A 23,546-nucleotide genomic window follows, 5' to 3' on the forward strand; every position below is an offset into this window, starting at 1 on the left:
TGAAAATAAAACCCCAAAGTACATTTAAGTAGCAGTTTGATTTGTAATGCTTTATTTCTAGATCAAAGTACTTACTGATGCAAATACTACATATATGGTGAGAAACTACTAAGATTTTCTCATGACTTCAGCTCAGCTGCATATAGTGAACACAATTGTAATGCAACCAAGTTTTCCAAAGTATTCATAGCACTAAATTTCAAGTCAGGTTTTCTTTATCACTGACTTAGCTATAAAGAAGGAAAAACCAAATCCAAGCAATGTTACAGCTCCTATTTTTACTAATATATTTTTCAAGGTAGGTGCTTTATCTGGCAATTTCACTCGGCTAGTGTCATCCTTCTGTTCATGCTGAGGCAGAGTTCATGTAAAAAGTGCAACAAAGGAAAAAAAAAAAAAGGTTAGTGAAAGCTTCTCATGTATGTGATAAAGTACCCAGCCCTAAGATTCTGTATGCTTATAAGACTGGTATTATTTCTTTCTCACTGTCTTAATTCCTCAGGAGTAAAATCACACTGCTACAAAAATCTAATAACAAAAAAATTAAACTCCAATTGTCAATTATTTTAACCAGAACTTCTGCTATTTAATTTCTACAACAACTGTTTATTAGAATAGCGAGTTAAATATGTAACAGATTGGACTTCCTTGAAACTAAAGAGAGACTGGGAAGTACCTTACAAGGGCCTGCTCAAATCCATTTAAAGATGAATGAAGCCCTTTTACAAATTGCAGCAGGGTTAGGTCTGATTCCCTACCTTAAACATTAGCCTTCTAATACTTCAGAAAGGTAGGGGAAGCCATCTCCTTTACTGTGCTTTCAAAAATTATATGCTACAGACACAACATATACTGCTGGCAAAGACTTGAAATGACTAAGCTTGGCTAACAGTACTAAGATTTGAAGGGAATGTATACAAGCTATTTAAGAGGTTTAACTGGTTCACTTAAACTAGAACTTTTCATCTCTACTCATTCAAGAGTGTCCCACTATAAATTAAGCAGCACAAAAATGTTTTGTATTGAAGTCTTAATCAGTCAAATTCATAAAATACTACAATATTTTAACAGAACTGGAACTGCATTTTTGAAGTAATTAGAAGGCTAATGTTTAACATAGAGCCACCATGCTTCATCTTGACAGCTATAAAACCTTAATACAGATGAGAGCAAAGTCGAGTGGTAACTAAGTCAGATCTCCCTCCAGCCCTTATACAGAAGGCAAATATATACACAGAATTGATTTCTGCATATGCAAAAAAAAGGAACACAAATAGCAAAAAAGTTCTTTGCCACAACCCCACCTACCTCTTAAATATATTTGGTGTTAAGTGATTTATTGGGAGAAGGCTGTTATATTACATTAAATTTACTTCAACTACAGGAAATTGCATTAATAGCATTATACTCAAGGTTTGAGTTCCACATGGCTTCGTTCAGCAACAGATTCCTTTCTGACACTGATGCTCCATTTACTCTATCCCAGCAGCCATTCCTTTTACTAGCCTATTACTTAAAATGACCCCATCTGACAAGAAAGTGTCATCATGTTGGTTTGAGAATGACTGATGTGGTGCTAACATCTAGCCTTGACCTCTCCCACCCTCTTCTTTTGTCACTCTGCAGAGTTATCTGGATGCCTCCCATTCAATTCATAAAACTTCAGTATCTTCCTTATGAGTCAATACTTCCAAACAAAAGATTAAGAAGTAAAAGTATTCAGAGTGGCATTTATGCCACAGTGGTTGTCCAAGAGCACAGGGACACCTTCCTCTGAAATATTTCCTGGGGTACAAAGAAAAAGATTGACTGTGCCTTCCTTTGGAGACTGTCCACGTTGCTATGGAATATTCTACATTATTTGTCATTCTGCCCACAGAAAGGTGGAAGTGGGAAAGGAAGATTCAGTGTCCAGAAGCTTTGCTACACCAAGGTGCAAAACATTTAACTGATGGCTGTCCCATTTGAGGTTGCACACAGTAACTTGCACACAGTATTTAACAGCCTTACTTGTGCATACTCACCTTCTCTATCAGGTCCTTCAGTTTGGTAACTTCCACTCGTAGACTTTCAACACTGTTAAGCAAGTCTTCGCAGACTTCAATAAAACTTTCAGTCGATGCCCACTGCAGTACCATCTGTTAATAGTTACAGTTATTTACCAGAAATTACTGGAGATTGCAATTTAATATTCTTTAGTTAACTTATAAGACAACACCAGAAAAAGTTTATAACTGCATTTGTGCTGGGTTTTCATGTACGATTTAGACACAACATGATCTACCTCTCTGTATCACCCTTTGCATGAACCTTTTGTCAGCTTAACTCCCCATCAGCAGAAACACAAAGAAACAAATCTATCTCCTTTAACTGGGGGACTTAACTATTTGAAATAAATAATTTTTTTAAAGTGTCCTTTAAAGAAAGAACATTGGGCAGCTCTATCTAATTACACAAAAGTCAAGATGGTTGATCAGTATCCATATTTTTCATTTTACAAGGAAGAATAATATTCTGTAATAGAATAAAATACTCTAAACCATTATTTCTTTCTTTAGTTTAATACCTTCTGAGAATTCTTGAGGAAATGCTCATTCATGGTCTGCAGAGGAATGCTCAGCCTACTACACTCATTATTCAACTTCCGAAGAAACTGAAGGAATTCATCTCCACTACAAAAATATAATGATATTCTGTTATTTGTGTAAAGGCTGTAACGTTTTGCAAACTAAATCTATACATTTCCAACACTGGCTAGTGAGTAAATCAAATACAGAGTTCCATTTCATAAAAAAATAAAATAAAATCCAGTGTCATTTTTACACTTAAACACTACATTTAACATCTTAGAAGTTTCCCCCCACCCTCTTTTTGGAAAGACAAAAATAAATAAATCGCTAAGTTATCTGAAATACTCAGCTAGTAAGGAACACTGGAAGCTGAACAACTGTCACCCAAAAACTTTTTAGAAACATTTTATTAATCCCCACTTCCGTTTCTAACTCTCAGCAATCTTGTATCAATGAAAACATTTAATTACCTGCTACATGACTCATTTTGTAACACTATGCATTCTTAGTGCAAGACTGTTTTCCTGTGTGTATGTGCATACAGATCATAGCCTCGCAACACCAGGATCAGAGAATTCATAGTCAATTTTATGCTGATGTATCATTATTCCTAACCTGCAGGTTACATTTTTGAGGAAGATGTGGGGGGAAAAACAAAATATCTGATTTGTACTTTGGAGCTAGGACTGAAATGACTAGGTTAGCACTACTTAAGTCTCCAGTATAGCAGAAAAAAGAATAATCCAGTAATACTGACTTGGCCCTGGATGCAGAAATGTATTTCTCAAAGCCTAAAATATTTGATGTTATCTACTTCCAGTAAAATTTATTCTCAGTAGTCAAATACAAGCAGGAAGACAACTCTGAAAATTTGTTTGTTCAGTAGTGCCAAAGAGTGGAGAAATGTGTAGAAAAATGTAATAGACTAATTTCAACGCTGAGTTTCTAGAGCTTCCATGTGACAATGGGTCACTTTATTTTACTGTAGTAAGCCTCAAAGGATGTCAGTTGTAAGTCATGGTGCTGACCAGAAAGTTGTTTCTATTGATAGGGCAAAGGAAAGGAGGGCAGGGAAGAAGGTCATCCATTTGTTTTTACAGAACAAACCCTGAAACTCATGAGAAGTGCTTGTACCTCCAATAGAAAAAGTTTCCACTTGCTAAAAGCCATTCAGGTGAGTAACAAGAAACAACATCAAGTTCCTATTGCAAGACATTTACAGAAGGATCTTAAAAAATTAATTCTGACTCCAATGTTCCTCTTCTCCCTAGAACAATCTGCTACTAAACCTAAACATACTCAACACCACCTTACTTGCTGCTGCTTCGGATGGTAAAAAGGTATACATTAAATTTGCCTAACAGCAAACTGAATTACATGCCAGTGTGGCGCAGGTATCTAAACAGAGACTAAGTTTACCCCTTTGAGTTCCTTCAACTCTACCACAAGATTGTTAATAAGCTAAGTTTCCACCACTGCTCAGGACACACCTAATTTGCAACACTGCTGACCTGTTAATTCTTTAACACTTAAAACAGAAATATATACAAGCATCAGCAAGGAGGCTGGAGGTTAAAAACAAAGCCTGTTCATGGTTTTTATGGAGACAGGCAAGTAAGAAAGGGTATTAGCTGTTTTTATAAAATAAATTATGCATTTCAGATCAATATAATTGAATTGACTATTTAGAGTTGAAAAAAACAACAAACACTAAACAAAATAAATCACATGGAGATAGTCTGAAAGTTTCTCCCCCATTACTACAGTCAAGCCACACTCATTACAACTTCCTTCTATTAGAAAGATAACATTTTAGCTAGCCAGGACGGGTTAAGGCACCTTCTGTGTTTTGTCACAAAGGAAATAATTTTTTAGGAATTCTGGAAGGATTCTCCAAAAAATAAAGTATTTCATGGGCATGAAATGAGGAGAAAAAAAAAGGAAAATAAAAAAATACTTCTTTATTATACCAGTAATAGTTGTTAAAATTTTCGTACAATTTTATATCTATTTCACTGACATGTTCTTATACTCACAAATGAAAATTACCTTTTCAAAAAACAATCACTTTTAAAAAGAATTAATGGCTGTCAAAACACCAGTGGCTAAACAGTGCTAGACACTCTGTGAGTTTATAATCAATCAGTTCAACATTTTCTACTATGTTAGTTTTTCTATGACTTAATGACTGATTTTCCTTCTCACAGAATGACTTTGAACAAGTGGGAAGTAAAAACTTTATATACGAGCATGTAAACATAGCCTATGATTTTAGTCTCAAGGTCAGATTCCTAGAATACATGTCAAGCCATTTTCTGGAAACTATGCAGTGCTTGCCATAACTGAAATGCTGTCATATTTTGTATACTTCAATCTTTTACTTTTCAATCAATCATTTTCTGATTTTGAGAACTACATATGATCTAAAACCATAGTGTAGTAGGAATTCCATATGTCACCAGAGTGTGAGACTGTACCAGACATCATGTGGGTCTTTTATTGTATTTGGCCATGCATGCAGTGAACTGTTGACTTAGCGTATTGCTCCACTTATTCCCTCCGTTTAAATTTTTAAGCTTTCTGCTTCAATGTATATGCTAAACACTACTACAGACTGATCTGAAAAAAGCTTAGTTTTCTAGCATAAAAATGCATGAAGCATAAACTGGGCAAAGACCTCTTAAACAGCAGTAAAGTGTCCCCTGCTGAAGAGTCAATATCCTTTTCTAAAGGTGCCTAACTTGGACAGCTAGACAGCCAGATGCCTGGCCTACTACCTCAGCTCAGCAGCAAAGCCTGTGTTTTAACACGGAGAGCTCAGATGCTGCCTGAGTATTTATGGTGTATCCAAGTCATTCTGGTTTTAACCCTCTTGTGTCCTGGAACTTTAGTTCTTCCGTCTTAGAGCACATGTACTAGTTTGCACCTGGATTCTCCTCTGGAAGTACACAGATACTTGTTTTGATGGAGGAATCTTCTCACAGACTAAAAGCAGCACTGAGGTCTTGTATTAGGCCATGAAAAACCTTATCTCCCAACTCGCCTCAGTCTTTCAAGAACTTTCCCAAATGCCTTACATGTTCTCCCACATCCCACAGCTCAATCTTGGCATCACACTGCAAAAACACACCTCAAGCAGGCTGCAAAGCCTCTCTTGTATAAGTAATGGACACAGATACAGACACAGGGCCAACATCAGGAGCAAACAGTGCATGAAAGAATGACTAGACTGAAGCACATGCTAGACAGGCTCATGTAACCACAGCACAAAAGACAAGGTTATGGCAGGTTCACATTGTGACTTGACTGCTAAAACACAGTGTCAGCATGGTTCAACTTCCTCCAAAGGATGGTGACCTCTACAGAATGAACTTGAACCCAAGTACATTTTTTGGCACAATGAACAAAATGACTAATGAAGAATCTAGCCTTATAGTACTCAGATACTGCAGACAGTTTTCCCCAGTATTTTGGAGAGGGAAGAAGTATCAAACAAAGTAGCAGTACAGCTGCCAGGTCACTAGTCAAAAGGAGATACACACATTTTAAAAAGGAACTGAACCCTTACTTTTCTAGACAGTAGAAAGTTGTTTAATGAGTAGACTGAATGCAAGGAGTTTTTTCCAGACAGGCCACTGCAAATAAGACACCACAATGCTATGCAAATGGTGGCAGGACTGGGAAGGAAGAAAGAAACAAGCACAGAGAACCTAACTTATTAGTGATGCAGCTGGGGTACCAGGGAAGGAGTGTTGTCTCCAAACCAGTCTTCTCTAAGCAAAACAAACACAGTTCAACTGACTAAAGCCCCTGAAAGGCAAGCCCCAGTTTTCTGCTCAAGTCCATTTCTAAACATTTTCATTAAAGTATCAACAGTTCTGGGAAGTAAAAAGAGGAAAGATAAAACAGAATCTAAATTCAAGGGTAGGTCTCTCCTCTGGAAAAAAAGGATATCAACATGACAAAATAAAAGATAAGAGGCTTAAGAAATCTTAAAGAGACCTTTGCACTTACTATAGCCTTCATTCTTCTTTTTGTGCTGGATGAGGGAAGACCTCTATCAGTGCCTAGGGGACTGATGAAGTTGATTAAGGTTGCTGAGGGATGTTCCTCTCAGCTCAGGGCTGGTTTTCATGGGATTGCACAAGACTATACTAGGAATAGGAGAGGTAGTGCAGAGTGGATGCTTAAGGATATAAGGAAGAACCAGTAATGGGAAAAGCATCAAGTTAGAATGAAAGTTTGAAGGAGTAAGTCTTAAAAACTAAGTCTTATAAACCTATTTCTACTGATACATAGAAGCCATGATAAGGAAAACCTCTTTTAAAAGTTCTCAATCTGTAATATTAAAAAAATGAGGTTATTTTAGAAACCAGTTAAAGCTGCTTCCAGAGGAAGAGAAAAACAAGGAAAAGATCCTGAACCTATACAGAAGTGACATTTATGATTTAATACAGACATGTACAAGTAATTATTTATCAGTTGCATTTCTCCCTTCCAATATCTTTTTATAGCATCTTACAATCAGACAAATTTGATTGCAAGACTAACAGCCTGCTTTGTCTGCAGATGCAAAGAATTACAGAGACCACATCATGGGGAGTTCACTGAGGGCAAGACCCCATTTCCAGAGACATAACAAAATCTTCTCACTGAAGCCTATCAGAAAAAATTAAAGAATGAGTCAATAAAGGGAGTTTCAGAGTTTATGACATGAACACAAGGTAGTGAAAGCCTACTGTCCTGGTAGGTACAAAGAAACAACTCAGCATTTTAAAAGATGGCCAAATTAATAGCATATAATGGCAATATAACCCATAAAAACAGATTCCTACAACAGGAGTCTGTACTTCCAACTTCATTTGTACAAAATACACCTAGCACCAGCCCTCATGATCCATTAACTGGTGTAATTTAATTAATGTTATGCATGGGATAAGGTGTAAGAGAATTTTACCTTTGAGCTTTAGAAAACAATGCAGTCACCTTAAATAGTTAATATTTCACTTCCATTTCCTTATATATACAGTTAATACCTTGATTCCAGGTTCATCACTTCAGGGAGGTCTTCAGTTCTTGTAACTTCCAGTTGCAGCTGAGTAACAGCATCTAGGACTTTCTGTTGATCTTCAGGATTTGTAATACCAATCTAAATTCAAAGAGTAATCCCAAATATTATTTACTTTTAATACTTACCAGACATAATTGTCTAATACCATTTATTGTGTGAGCTTCTATTAGTAAGAGTTAAAAGAAATGTCTTTTAAGTTATTGCAACCAACTACAATGTATGTAAATGCCAAAGGAAGGAAAAAACCTCATTGAAATTATTCAATGATCAAAGTTAAAATTACAAGAGGAGAGGAAGAGCCAAACCAAAATTACACAGGATACTCATAAAATCTGTTGAAGGTTTTTAAGGTTTATTTAAAAAAATGAATCTTTGTAAGTACCCTTGTGTTGGTGGGATGCTATGCTCAAGTATTTCAGAATCTCATCAGTCATCTCTTACAGCAAAATAACCATTACAGCATTAACACAAAAAGAAATAATGGAAACTCTTAAAATGGCAGCAAATAGAGATCAGATTTTAAGAAAGGCTTTTATAAATTTTTGTGTATTTTTTCCAGTTAGAAAAAACAGTCACATAAGATACGTCTTTCTAAAACCTTATTTTCTTATAGAATCTCATTTAAAAAAAAGTCTACAAAGAAACCTAGTTGGTTCACATTACCTCCAGAAACTTAGATGATCAGAAACTAGTAGAGAGAGGATAATATCTGTTAAAAAGACACTCAGCTGCATGTTTATACCATGAAATAGCCCACAAAAGCAGCCTTTTCAGATATCTGAAAGACAGCATACTTATAAAGTCAGAATAGACTTCTCACCTCAAATTAAGACCAAGCTTAACTACCATGCAACATCAGCTTATACAGTTCCTAAGCTCAAACCAGTTCACCTTTTATGCTCTTGGCTAATGCTACAAAACAACAGAAAAGTTCTGAAGTGTTCAAGGCCTTTTTTTTTTTTTTTTTTTTTTCTGAAGGAAAGCACAGTTGTCTTCAGAAGATGCACACTATGTAACTGAGATTCTCAAAATGACAGAAAACACTGTCAGCTGTGTTATCCACCAACCATCCCAGATGAAAATTTAATTAATATTTAAATCCTAGGCTGAAAATTTTCTTGCAGAAAACTTTAAATAAAGAAGAAAATAGCCCATTTGTTAAAAAGGAAGTGCTGCCTTGGCACATTTAATACGTTTCCTTGCTCATCTGACCTGTGCAGCATAGGACTTCAAATGTTTGAAGCCCTAACGATCCTCCACACAAGTGAAAACCTCCCTAATTCTAGCTCCAAGTATGACTTTGCTCCTAACTCTCCAGCTGAGTACATGGACTCAGCAAGACTTGACCACTCTGGAATTTGAGACCATAAGGATCCCACAGTCTCCAAAACTATAACATATGTGGTTCTCACCAACATTCTGGAGACCTGAAGCTCCCTGCTGCAGCCTCAGAAACCTGCCAGATGTTAGTATTTGTAGTAGCGCACATTTCTGTAATTATTGCAGAAAGAATTTTGAATGAACAGCTGATAACACACATCAGATCAAACACCAGGCAGCTTCACTTCCTCAAACGGTGCTGAGCAGCAATTCTAGGGAAATAAGGTGTCTAAAGAAATGCTTGCTCTGAGTGAGACTGTAATTTCTGACACCCAGTGTTCATCGTGGCTCCATAAAACAGTCCTCCAGGTTCTCCACAAGGTGTTCAGAAATCACAGGTAACATGTACCCGTGGGCTGAGAAGCTGTCTTTAAACATTTCAAAATCAAATGTAAGTCTATAGGCAAGTTCTTCACTAATGTAAAATCCCAAAAAGATTGAGTTTAACTACAGATGTCAAGAACTTTTGGGTTTCCATGGTTGCCATGGGTACCTGTACAAATTGTACTCAAGTCTCTTTGGTAAATATCACTAGCAGCCTTAAGAGAGAAATCTCTGGGTTTCCTAGAAAAAAAAGTTGCTTTACTTATGTCAAATTTTAAGTTTGCTCAATTTATTAGTTCTCAGGTCAGCCCTGTGGAGCCCTATCTAGTAGGAACTAATGTTTTCTTAATGCTTACAAAGCATTACAGCAGTCATTTAATGATGCAGAAGTAAAAAATGAAATGAGATCTTCCAAGGACAGAATGGCAGTTATTCTTGAACAGTAAAACTATCTTGCTTAAAGCAGGTTATATTGTGAAGGCTGGGTTTGCTTTTGACTCCATCTTCTCATTCCTGGAACAAGCAAGTCAGGATATACCTTTCTGATCAGTGTATCAGGAAGCTGTTGTACTCTGCTTCCTTATAAATAAAACATAATTTCATCCTCCCACAAATGGATCAGTGACTGAGCATCACCACATCTTGAAGATACGGTTTAGGAGGTAAAGAATGTGGTAAAAGTTATCCCAGATAAAGCTTTCTACCACCACAGTAATTCTGAATTCAGAGGTACAAGGTGCAGGACTCAAGGATGGAAAGCAGACAGACCAGTCCAAACTATTTCCCAGATTAGATATATTTTTCCCTTTCTAGACCATGTATGCTGAACATGAGAGTTACCCAGAACATGACTATTCATGCAATGATGAATACATGGAAAAAGAACAGTGCAAGAAGCTCATCTTCCTTATGGATAAGCAAGTTTTTAAGCTGATGTTGGTTTAACTACACTCTGCAACCAAATAATGCAAATATTATTGTGAAGTGACCATATGTTTAAGAATGTACACGTATTGTACAAGGATGTGCTCGTATCTGTAAAACACTATGCACAGTCAAGATTTTTACTCTAGCCATATGAACTCTAACATAATCTATTTTATTCTTTACCTAAATAAATAAAAATATTCCTAAAAAAAACCCAACCCCTGAAAATCCATGCTCCAAGCTCATGTTCCAGCATCAACATGACTTTTCTGTCATCGTTTAAATGGACACAAAAGAAGAGGTGAATAACAGAGTACATTACCACATGAAAGATGACATACCTCTCAGACAAAACCAGTGAAGTTATGCAATGATTTCTTACATCTTCACCATCTTGCCCAAATGGTCACTATTTTTAATAACCTGAGAATTTTCTGCCAAATATTAAATGGGGTTTTTTTGCAGAGACGGAGAACAAAGGAAGTAGAGTCCTGGAACTGTGACGTGAACACAGAGAGACCAGATAATTCTCTAATGATGAAGTTAAACTTCTGGGTTATATTTTGAATTTTGATGTGTCAGCTTTCCATTGTATATTCAAAATCCAGAACTGGACACCAACTTCTCTTATTCTAAACAAATAAAACATGTATGAAACGAACCTTCTTAGTCCTAAATGCATCCCTAAGTAAAATTACTTCTTTTGCTATCTTGTGAGACAAATGCTCAAACCAAACCAAATAAACAAAGAAGATAAAAAAAAAAAAAAGAGTATTATGAGTAGTACAGAATCAGACAAAAATGTCCAAATGTTGAATAGTCAAGTCCCAGCATATTGAGCAGACTTGTTTCAGTATGGAACAATTTATAAGCTTAAGGAATGCAAGGATTTCGGCTTGAAAGAGTCATTGTTTAGGCTCTGTTGTAGAATACAGATAAAGGTATTTACAGAGAAAATATCTTTCTGATATTGTTTGATGGAGCAAAGCATATCATGTTAGTGACAGGATTTCTCCCTAGTTCTCTGGATACAAAACAGCTTGGTTCAGAGGCATCCATCAGAGGTCATCATTAATCTTTGTAGTAATAAGATCCAGGCTCTTTAAAATATCTGGCTGTTAGCTGAAGATCTGCCATCACACTAAAAACTTTCAACTTTGGAGTAACGAAGAAATAGATTAGATTTGTGCTATCAGCAGTGTGGGGAGAAACTGTTAGTAGAGCTCTAAAACTAGACTGCATCAAGAATTTAGGATAAGTTATGAAGTGCTAATAAGCCAGCAGTGTTATTTTTTAAGATCTCAGTTCAAGACTCACTAATTAATTTATGTCCATACACCAAACACAATTTATTTCTCAGAAGTTGCAGAGCTAAGAGGCAAAATGTTCCTATACGTATTATCTTCATGCAAGAGGATCTGACGCAGGTACTTATTTAAGTTTGTCAAAAAAAGCCTTCATAATAAGGTGCCTCCAATCTGTTAGAATACTGAAACAGAAGTTAATCAGTTTGTCTGAAATTACACCTCTTCAGTGAAGTAAGTAAGGTTTAGCCATTCCCTGAAGTCCACAATTCTCCCCCTTTCCCCCAGTGTCCTCCTCCCTGGACAAAATCAAGCAACGACTACAACATCAGAACAGGGTATCAATATGAACATATACTCAGTCAGATTTGCAGTTTAACGCAATCATAAGCAAGACAGCAATTCACATAGTGATGAGAAACAAGACACAAAAAATCCCCTTTAAGCTAAAAATTCCTGTCAAAGGAGGCTTTAGGATTTATATAAAGCCCACACTATGATGCTGTCCAGTGGGCACGATCCTGAGGCTTCAGAAAACCTGTAACATCAGAACATACCAACATGCCTGGTAACAGTAAGGTCTAAGTGAACTCTTAAAAACCTCTTGATTCACACGAGCTCCATATTATGCACATCCTCTGAGAATACAGATTTACCTCTGAGCTCTGTCAAAACACTGCAACAATTACATGAGCAAATTTCATGCAAAATATCTTTGTCACATCACTCTGAAGGAATATGGACATCTGAACACAAGCATTGGTTCCAGCTGCTAGAACACATGTCTCCTTGGTATCAGACCAGGGGGGAAGAAGCTGATACTGAGGTCATGGTTAGCATCAGTAGCAGGGAGCAGGCTTCAAGCAGTTATTTTAATGAGGCATCTTTGGTATCCCAGACCAGGTACAGAATGCTCATAAGAATCCTACGACCCAAAGTACTTATATTGTTTCAAGAAGACTCCTATAATTGGATTTTATTATGGCATCCTCCTGTAAGCACAAGAAGTCTTTAGTTTCTCACAGGAATAATTCCAGCAAAGACTAAGGAAAAGCAACCACCCTACATCAACTGGAAACTGAAACCTTGTAATAACGTATCACTTAGTCCTGGTTAACAGCAAAATAGGAGCCTTCCTAGCTGCAGTAAACTTTATGAAAACAAACCTCCTCTCCTTCTCTTTTTGTTTTGTAAGGTTTTACAAACCTGCGAGGGGTATGTGGGATATGATATTCCACAACGTAAGAAAGCTCTCATTTTTCCAACAGAAATTACCACTTCACAAAGGAGAAACACATTTAAAGTAATGTTTAGGATTATCTACTACTTATCCTAGCACTGATTTCCTTTAGGGAAAACCTACTGAAATACTAAAACCAGCAACAACTTAAATTCAAAACTACAACTATTTCTTGCTCACCCCAGCTCCCAAATAATTACAGCAAAGAAATAGCAGGGACTTCCACTTCATAGTCCGATCTAGGCAGAGAAGATGCAAGAATTGAACTAACAGAATTCAAGGCTTATCTGTGTGATTTTGTACTTCAGAAAAGATCTGCCTATATCCCCATTAATATTCAAGAAGTTGCAGAAGATTCTGAAAACATGTAAGAAAAACTCCTAAAAGGTCAACTATTTATAAAGAAAAGTTAAGAGATTAAAAACTTGAAGAAGAGGATAAAACTAAATTAAATTATAAAAAGTAAACTGACCTGTATTAACTCATCTTTTTGCATGATCAGAAGTTGTTTTAAAGTTTTACTTCTTTCCTGTATAAAACAAATGTTTTTCTGCCATCAAAAAAAATATCTGAACAAAACACTGTTTTCACTTAATTTTTTCACTTACTTTTTACTTCAGTTTTCAGAAACAAACCAACTACACAAAACCATTACCAAAGTAATGGAAGATGTCTCCAGGTTAAGAACTTCACATGACAAATGCACACAATCACAATTAAGCAATCCAATACAGTCTACTACACTTTAACACATTATATACAATTTTGTTTAATAAATTTAAATTAAAAAAAATTATTTGAATTAATATACTAATAGCAATAGAACTTTTTTTAATGCTCTAGGTGCATTTTGCTTTCATGGATTGCTTTACAGCAGATACATCACAAACTTACCTTCAATAATCCTATTACGTGTTCTAGACCAACACCATGTAAAAATACTTCCATGTCATTAAAAGTTGAATAGGAACTGTAAATATAATTAATGAGATTCAAGATGAAGACAGTGAAAATTAGAAAAAGACATCTAGAACAAAATACTATAGAAAAGTAGTACAACCTAAAGTTGTACACGCCTAGTGATTACAGTGGTATCTCATAGTCATAAGAGGGTACAATTTAATCTGTCAAAATTTTATAAATAGCTTTTCTGTCTAATGAGTTGAATTGAGCCTAAAGGGAATGATTTTCATGAATAAATGTAATGTGAAGTAGCAATATGTTCCATCTGAACCTTAAAGTTGGGTTGCGAAGCCTGCAAGATTTGAAAGTGGAGTTAGGGAAGATAACTATGTATTCTTATCAGATAACATTCATATAGACTGGATTCAGTCAACAACTCTTATTCTTTCAGTTCCTTTTCAACCAAAAAAGGTTATCAAGAAAACAAGAATGTCTATAATTAAAGATAGTGGAAATTAGTCTGGTAAGAAATTTGTTGTCAGAAGACTACTGTTCCAAAGGTAGACTGAGGAAGCAGTATAACCCACTGTAGGTTCAGAGTTTCACATATATAAACAAAAGTAAAATATCAATTTTTATTCCCCACCCTACCAAAAGATATAAAAACGTAAGGGTAAAAAAAAATAAAATCTAAACAGCTTTTAACAATCAGACGAATGACTAATGAACATAATTTAAAATAACAAGCAAATCAAGAAGGGAGTACTGCAATAGCTACAGTGAATATCAAGTTCTTTGCCAAACCCCTGAGCTGAGAGCAAGTTTGCTTGTCTTATTGTAGGGCCCAAAATGAAGGTTTGCCCCCTTTCAACATCAAAAACTTCAAGAGCTTCTATTAAAATTTGTAAAACAAAAACCTCAAAAAACAAGCAAACACTTCCTCCCCTCCCCCCCCCCAAAAAAAACCCCAACAACCAAACAGTCAAAACCTAACCAACTAGAACACAACCCCAAACAAACCTCTCAGAAAATTACTCTGAATACAAAAAATATCTCAGATTTGTGCATTGAGAATCTTGCATTCGAGGATTTCTAGTATTTAATATCTCTTTATGAGGATGGACACCTTAAAATTACACATGAAGGAATTTATACAACTTCCACACTGTAGTAAGTCAATAATTCTCTAGGCATGCCTTCTGTCAACAGGCAAAAAGATGAAGAGTTGAAAATAATTTTAATGCAGTTTAACGCCATAATCCCTACCATAAAATTGTGTACAATTGTGCTATCCTCTGCCCAACTCCTCTCCCCATAAAAGAGCAACAACCAGTCTTTGAAGTAGGCATTTCAGATATACATCCAAACACTGTATGTACAGCTAATTCCCTTCAACTGGCAAGACAGTGCGTGAATGACCTGCAATGATAAAATGTTGTTACTTAGGCACTTAATGTGCCCAGTTTGCAAAGGTTTTGGGAGGTCTTGGATAATTCGAGACTTTTGGTTCTGCTAAAGGTGCAAGGAAAGGACTTTTCCCAGGATCAAAGAAAGGGTATTCAGCATCCAGACAGCAACTCAAATGCCCCTTAACCAGAAAAGGACCTAATCCTGGATCTGAAGAAAGCAAATTCCTGACAGGTGTTTGCATTTCCTTGCCCAGGGCCCTAGACCTGGGACAGCTGTCTGAGTTGGACAGCAGATAGCAATGACTGAAGCTACGCTCACTACCTAAGGATGACAAAGGGATGGCAACAGTAAGGATAAGTTATACTCGCTGACCCTGCATGGTGGGGCACAACTGATACCAAGTACCAGCTGATGCATTAGGAGCAACTGAGAGAACAGGAACTTGAAAAGACAAGTGGCAATGCCTCCATGCAAATGACACAGGCAAATGGCCAGAAGAAGACATCCAGCTCAAGGCACTATGATGGAGTAAACACAGGTATCAGTGAAACTCTTGACTATCACAGATGAAAAACCTCAACTCACTAGGGGGTAGGTATCCATGCATGTGGAAACAGATAAGCTACATTTGTAAGAACAGGCATTTAGCAGCCAGACATCTGCTATACTTCAGGGGACTGTTTCCTGAAACTAAGAGTTCCACTAATTACCAGAAATGTTCATAGTTATGAAACATTAGAACCAATATAAAAAATTTTCAGCTTGACAGATATGTCTGTTTATACAAACAAATCAGTTGCCAATCTAATGCAGAGAAAACCAGTAGAGTTTAGAAAAAAGACTACTGAAACATTGTGAAATCCTGGAAGCCCAAGAATTGCCTAACATAGAATTACATTTGCAGAGACAGACATCTGGCTACCACAAAGTATTTTAAGTGGCATTCAAGATTTCAGTGTCTTAATTTAGAAGTGTATCAAGATTAACCTAAAATGGTAGTATGTCCTCTAGCAATGGTCAGTTTTCAAACGATTTAAATCCATTTGGGTAACTGCTGCATAGTGTTCATTTATTTCCTTTCATCAGAAAAAGCCTGGAAAACTTCATAAATAACCTAAACCTATTAAAAAAAAAAGAAAAAAAAAGAAAAAAAAAAGAGTGCTCTGTTCTAACACTGAGGTCTTCAAGGACAGACTCTAGCCAATCTATTTAAAAGAATGTCATGCTCATGACAAATACACAGGGACTCAAAAGATGATCCCTAAGGAGCAGACAGATCCCTCGAGGGACCTGGTTCAGAGATTATGAGATGCACCCAGAGCAATGGGAATCCATGAGTACTAAGATGCAACAACGAAGAGGCCGGCATAGATGACTGATTTTATTGTGCAAAGCCTTTACCCCACTGCTCCAAGAAGTACCTCTAAGATGATTGTGTCTGACTGACATAAATATTTATCTAACAACAAAAGCTGATGAGGCTTTACCTAAACTGAGGTACTTGGTGACTGAGACTACTTCAATGAGAACTGCTACCTAGTGAACTGCCATCAACCAAATGATATAAAACTACTCCATTTCAAACTCAGCATGACCTGGCTGAGCAGGGACATAAAGAACCATCAATCTGACCAACCCGAACAGACCATGGGAACTGGAAGTTGTGTCCTCAAGAGCATGCAGTTCAAACTCATGAAGGCAAGTAGATGTTTTGTTGAGGACTTAGCCAACATGTTCTGGGACAAAACCATATCAGAGATCTCTGAAGTCACTGAAGCAGGGCCTGATTTAGGTCATAAGTCACCTGTAAGCTTCAGGGTGAGGGGCATGCTATCTGGCAAGTTCTAGAGCTTAACTGGTGTTCACACTTAATTTTCACTCTCATATACACAGAAGAGAAGGGCATAGCTCTTCCCAGTGGCATGTAGCTGAAGAAAGCATTTATTTAGTGAAAGTATGAACAGATTTTATCATCAAATAAAGACAACCACACAAAAGGAGCATCCAATAGGGGAACATACTAATAGAACTGAAATGAACTGAAGTGACATTGGACCCTGGCTCTACTATATTTAGACCAAGTGAGCGGAAGGAAAGATCTAGAGCATGCTCTTTGTTTATACTGCAGAAGAATGATGGAATCTTGAAAAATTAATAGCACATTAATATACTTACTGTGGACTCTTGGTAGTGCTCCAAACAATACACAATATATATCAGTACAACTTAATCACTGATATGAACAAATACAATCTCTTAGGAATGTTTATAAGCTAAAACTACACTACGACTGTATTTACCCAGCCCTGTGGTCAGGGACAGCTGTCAGAAATGTGCAGATAGCCTCTTGCTTAACTGTTTCCTGGTATCTCCCTTCCAAGTGATTCGCAGCCAAAGAGAGTAAACTATAAATCTGGAAGAGACCAAATGAATTAATTATTATTCAAACTCAAAATACATTAAGTAAGACAACAAAGATCAATTTCCAGGGCATATATGGACTCAACACTTAGCAATTTACAACTGACAATCTAAGTTAACCATATCTGACAGGCAGGGCAATTCTTTCAACTGATTAAAGAAGTAAGCCTTCTGTGAGACATCACTATGCATCAGTGATGGATTCCAGAAATGGAACTGCCCCTGTGTGAGTTCTGAGATAGTTACTAGAAAAAACAGTAAAACAAGTAAAACCTCAATAAACCTATAGTAATGGTGAAACCACTTTCCTGAAATTCAGGTGTCTGCCAGCTTTATATACATATACACATGTGGTGGGTTGATACTAGCTGGCAAATAAGCCCGTGCCCAGTGAGTCAGTCAGTCAGTCACTCACTCACTCTCCTGCAGCAGGATGGGGGAGAATCAGAAGGGTAAAAGTGAGAAAAAAAAAGTAATGGGTTGACACACACATAATTCGATAAAAGAAGGGAAAAAACATCCAAAAACCTAACTGATGCAAAGGCAATCACTCACCATCTCCCACCAGCAGACCAATATCCAGCCAGTCTTCAAGGATTAGCTACTTTGGAAAAATTCCCCCCATCAGTTTTACTGCCAAGCATGATTTTATATGGAATGGACTATCACCTGAGTAAGCCAAGATCAAGTGTCCTGTTCTCCCTCCCAACCTTTTGCTCATCCCCAGCCTACTTGTCAGAGGTGGGGAGCAGAGTGAGAAACATAGGCCTTGATACTGCACAAGCACTGCTCAGCTTTAGCTAAAATACTGGTGTGTTATCAACACTATTTTGGTCACAAACCTAAATCAAAGCACCACGCAAGCTGTTATGAAGAAAAGTAACTCCATCCTAGCCAAAACCAGTACAATATGTAAGAAAAATATCTCCCCTCCCAGATATAGTTTCTGCAGACATAGTCTATATGACAAACCAAGGAGCTGTCAAACAGCCTGAAGAGCAGACCTCCAAGCTGGAAGAAGCTCACAACCATTAAATATCTCAATATCATCTGCAAGACTTTGTAGTAACTGTGTGAAAGTTAGCACTTCACAGGTCAAGAGGTAAGACCTACCTTCTCAAGTGTGAGGAGCCTGTATTCCCTCCATGTCAGACAAAGTAATGTTTTAAGATTATATGGCCATAGCCTACTAAGCAAGTAATTTATCAAAGGCAGAAAGCATTTGTAGCCTCTTTCAGTAACCTGAGCTAGCCGATCACTGAGCCTCAGACACTGATCTTGCTAGCCTACACTGACAGCTTTGTGCATAGTTATCATTTTTGTTTCTGCCTAGCCCTTGAGGCTGGAAGGAAAAAAAAAAAAAAGGAGAAAGAACAAATAAAAACCTGTGAAGTGAATTACAATTCACATACATTTCTGAAGAGCCACTGCAAAAAGCTTAATCACTGGTAAGAGCAACTCAAAGCAACCACACAGAAATCTGGTCTGACTGATCTACCATGCATCATCTGGTAACAGCAGTAAACATTTATTTTAGGAGAATATACGTTGGCTTCAGCAGCTCCCTCTTATATTGATAATTAGCAGATTCTCTTCTAATGATGTGATGACCAATTTATTGCATTTTACACCTTCTTCCCTTCCAAGAATGGATGTTTACAACAACTCTCCTCCTCTTCAGCTTTAGCCTTCTTGCCTTCAAATTCAACCAGAAACTATGCATTTACAATTAGTTTGATATCTGCATTCTCTCACACACTTTGGCAGACAGGAAAAAAACAACACATTATTTTTCTGTTTCTCATATCAGCATTACTAACATGAACAATTCCTTGTTCTGTATTCTAAACCTGAAGCCAAGGATTCTGGAGAAAAAAAAAAAAGTGTTTAAAGCCCTGTGAATAGTTGGGATATAACAGAAAAGAGACTATATAGATGCACAAGTATTCAATTGTATACATGCTAGTGTTCAACTAACAAGTATAATTTAGTTATTAAAGTAACACTTTTACAGAAAATTATACAATTAATGAACAGATATTTGAGGCAAAATGAAGAATTTACATTTCAAAGAGAAATAAAATACCTCTGAATGTTTATTGATTTTTGCTAGTTCTGCTGCTGTTTTCTTATCCTTAGTCTGTACATTTTTGTCAGCTCCCAGCTCAAGCAACTTGAAAACCACAGTTTTATGTCCCTTCTGAGCTGCCCATATTAATGCCTGCAAAGAACAACTTAATTTTACCAAATTTACATACGGAGCAAAAAAGAACAGAGGTTCAATCAATAACATAACTGGAGAATTTGGAGACATAAACAAGCACTGGTAAACAATCTCAAAGCGGTCTTAAAGCAGAAGAATATACCTATGAGTATTTCTGAGGAAGTTGTACTTAAGAAACAAGTTTGTGCATTCCCACTTGTAAAATTTTTTATCATTAATTACAACACAAAAAAGTAAATAACTTACTGAATATCCATTTTCATCTTGGGCATTTATGTGTGATCCACGAGCAACAAGAAGAGCAGCAACCTGAGGATAGCCTTTTCTAGCTGCATAAATCAGTGGAGTCATTTGTTTCCTGAAAGAAAAGGGAATGGGTAAAAAAAGTATTTCAAGATATAAAAATCTAACTGCATTATCAAGTTGAGCTCCCCAATTCTGTAAAGATTCTCTGTTCTATAGAAGATCTAACCAGAGGATGAAAGCCCAAGACACCATATTCACACTTCAGCACAAGGGTCAACTTCAGAGAACATACCAATTCAGCCTTTTACTTCTCTCTAGTTATCAATTTTTAAACATTTTAAGACTTGATATTTATTTCCTGATTGAAATGAAGTCAGTAAGTCAAATGTTGTCCTTCACAAAAAGGGAAACTTACAGGAAAAACTAAGCAAATCTCTCCCAGGAGTTTAGAATACAGACTTATAATACTTCTGGGACAAAAATTGGAAAAAATATATCAATCTTTTATCCGTTTCTAATTCCAGTGGTGGATAAAAACACAAGTAACCTCAACACATCCCCAGCTATGAAACAGAGCAGCTTGCTGACTGAAGCATTAATGTTTTGGTTCTGAACGACAAGAAACCAGTTTTTAAAGACCATCCCTTCCTGCTGCTACCAGAGACCTAACAGCAGGCCTCTCATTTAGCACATGGACTTGTTTAATGAGAAGGGAGTGGATTTAACTGCAGGTTACAATTTTCACCCTACTAAAAGCAGAGAGGATCAGCAAATCTCCCATTTTTCCCATTCCCCCCCCCCCAGTTAAAAAAAAAAAAAAAAAAAAAAAAAAGGGAAGGCCAGAAAGAGAAGAGTGCTGATGTATCAGATCTGCTCTGGTGTGGGTGGGTGTGTTTGCAGCACACACGTTACATACAGTTTAAATCCAAAGCTCCGAGAAGAAATGTGCAGTTTTGTGAAAGGCAAGCTGCAAACCAGATCTGATTATTTAAGAGGAAGAATATTAAGAACAACTATGTAAGTACCTGGAAAACCCTCTCCTGTAAAAACAATGTAACCAAAAGAATCACAGTTCACAACTCTTGCCAGTGTGCACAGGTGCAGTACAATAGCACAGGGTGCACACATATTAGCAACATTAAGATTAGCCCCCACCCACCCCAAGTATGCCAGTCTTCAGGGAATTATATACAAATACTGTACTGAAAATTTAACTTTTAAAGTACTAAAATTAAATGCACAAAGCATTTCTGTCCTTTAATCCACCTTTCTTTTCTGTTCTCAGAAGTGAACATGCTAACATTTTTTCTCCACGTACATTACTATTTCTTATAATTGCCAAATAAGTACTTACAGACACCACCTTTCCCGTTACTGTTTCTTTTTTATATATTCCAAAACAAGGATGATGAGTCTATTAACCTTATGCTTCTATTAAGCTACTTACAGGTGAAGCTATTGTGATTTGCTCTGATTATTTTGAAAGAAAAGAATACTGCTCAAAAGCTTCTGTTAGAAAAGTATCTTTCCAGATGCCTTACACTAAACTCTTTGGTGAAGTAAGATTGCAGAATTAGAAAAACCCTGCAGTATTAGATGACAAAGATGCAAAGTTTCTGGTTGTTACAAAGTAGTAAGATTTAACATAAAATATTTTATTAATGATGTTCAACTAAAATTTACTGTATCTTCAAACGCAGTATTTTTTTCCCCATCATGTATTGCTTTTAACATATAGCTCTGTGTCAAAATTCTGCTGTCAAAAGATTATCTTCTTTGGATACACCTGAGGGGAGGAATGCTCTTTCAAATATTATTTCTTAATAACAAATGTAATACTGACCACTAGAGGGACCAAAGTAGCCGTCTTAAAAAGACTCGCCTTCCAGTCTTGCTACAACTAAGTCTTTGCTCACCTTTCCTTGTTATTGCTTATTAAAAGTAGGACAGTATTTTGCTCATGCAAACACAGTTAAGAGTGCACTGAAAAAAATCCAATAATATTACAAATTTGGAAGAGTTATGATGGGGAAAAAGGCCAATTATTTGGAGATAAGCAAAATGTATGGTAACCAGGCCTTCAAGACTTAAAAGTGAATAAGAAAGATGATCTTGTTAATGAAATGAAAAGACTTGCATCAGCCTAACTAATTCAGTTTAGTCCATCAAGACTGCAAAAGCAGAAGTTCTGACTAAATATAAGGAGACATTTTTACCACAGGGCACAGTCAATCAATAGAACTGGTTGCTCAGAGAAATTTTATAGTCTCCATCTTTGGCAGGTTTCAAGACCAGATGGTACATAGCCCAATGTCATAGCAGAGGTGGCTCTAAGAAGTCAGACTAGAGACCTCCTAAGTTTCTTCTGATCTAAATTACCCTTTGATCCTATGCAGATTACGATAAAAATAAGGACGACTCTACATCTCTCCCTGTGACTTAACTGATGAGATGCAGATATCATATATAGACATACAGATATTTCTATTTTAAAGAATGAACAAAAGTTGATTACAACATAGTAATTTGTAGCAACAAAACTCAAACTTGCTTGCCCAATGCAGACACTCATTCCCACACTTCTTTCTATTCAGTGGCAGGTAGCCTTTGAGAGATCTTCCATGCTACCACCTTTAAAGTAATTGCATCTGCCTGCAAAAACAGTTCAACAGCCTATTGATGGCCGTTTTCACTTTAATTTCTTCTGCTGCCAACTTTTCTCTTTCACTGAACAAGTCCAGAGGCCAGAGTCTTTTCTCCAAAGAACATTATGTAGTGGTTAAAGCTGTTGATATGGTATCTGAAATCAAGGCAACAACTCAATGACACTTAAGCCACGAAAAAGTTTCTCCATTTTTAAGTAAAACCAAATAAAAATGGCATTTAAAAGATCTACTAAGACAAATACGCAACTAGTACTTCAAGCATTGCATTTTAATGATCAAATTTTAATTTTAAAGGCTACAAGCCTTTTCAGGGTAGAAACACAGAGTTGCATAAATTTCTGATTGATTTTATGCATCCTTATATATGAGGCAGCACCGTTTAATGTCTTGGGCACATGCTGCATAGGCACCACCCCAGAACGAAAGGTCCACTTACATGTACATCCACAGGAGGGAGACCAGAGCATTAAGGAAAACAAGACTGGTTTCCTAACCCTGAAATGAAACCCAGCAAACACTACAGCTTTAAAATGCCAACTCCACTGCTTCTTGCTAAAGTTGAAGAGAAATTAAATGTATTTGTACAACCTACTGCAACCTAAAAATGTACATAGAAGGTGTAGTGATAACCATCCAGATAAAAATACCTGAAGAATTCTCTTGTCTCATTGAAGAAAGGTGTAGACATTGCAATTCAGCTATCTGGCTTGCAGATAACCTTTTTAACCAAACATCAGTGAAGTCCTTCTGTATGGCACAAGTTGCCACAACATTTGCCCACACTGAACATGATACTCAAGTGATGGTCAATAAATAAAAATCTGCTCAGTGTATCACTAATATTAGAAAAAAATGCAGCA

At 36.7% G+C, this 23,546-nt stretch overlaps 1 protein-coding gene across 1 annotated transcript in view; it reads right to left on the minus strand.

Moving 5' to 3' along the window:
* Positions 1-204: 204 nt before the first annotated feature.
* Positions 205-23,546, minus strand: part of ASZ1 (ankyrin repeat, SAM and basic leucine zipper domain containing 1) — a 39,239-nt gene continuing 15,897 nt past the window's right edge. The window contains exons 5-13 of the mRNA XM_010004325.1: positions 20,021-20,132; positions 19,637-19,771; positions 17,430-17,542; positions 13,711-13,786; positions 13,289-13,345; positions 7,607-7,719; positions 2,567-2,672; positions 2,025-2,138; positions 205-351 (exon numbers count right to left, since the gene is read on the minus strand). Of these exons, the coding sequence (XP_010002627.1) occupies positions 205-351; positions 2,025-2,138; positions 2,567-2,672; positions 7,607-7,719; positions 13,289-13,345; positions 13,711-13,786; positions 17,430-17,542; positions 19,637-19,771; positions 20,021-20,132 (973 nt within the window). The remainder of the gene's footprint in view (positions 352-2,024; positions 2,139-2,566; positions 2,673-7,606; positions 7,720-13,288; positions 13,346-13,710; positions 13,787-17,429; positions 17,543-19,636; positions 19,772-20,020; positions 20,133-23,546) is intronic.

This window comes from Chaetura pelagica, unplaced genomic scaffold, assembly GCF_000747805.2.
Source record: "Chaetura pelagica isolate M959 unplaced genomic scaffold, ChaPel_1.0 scaffold68, whole genome shotgun sequence".
NCBI lineage: Eukaryota > Metazoa > Chordata > Aves > Apodiformes > Apodidae > Chaetura > Chaetura pelagica.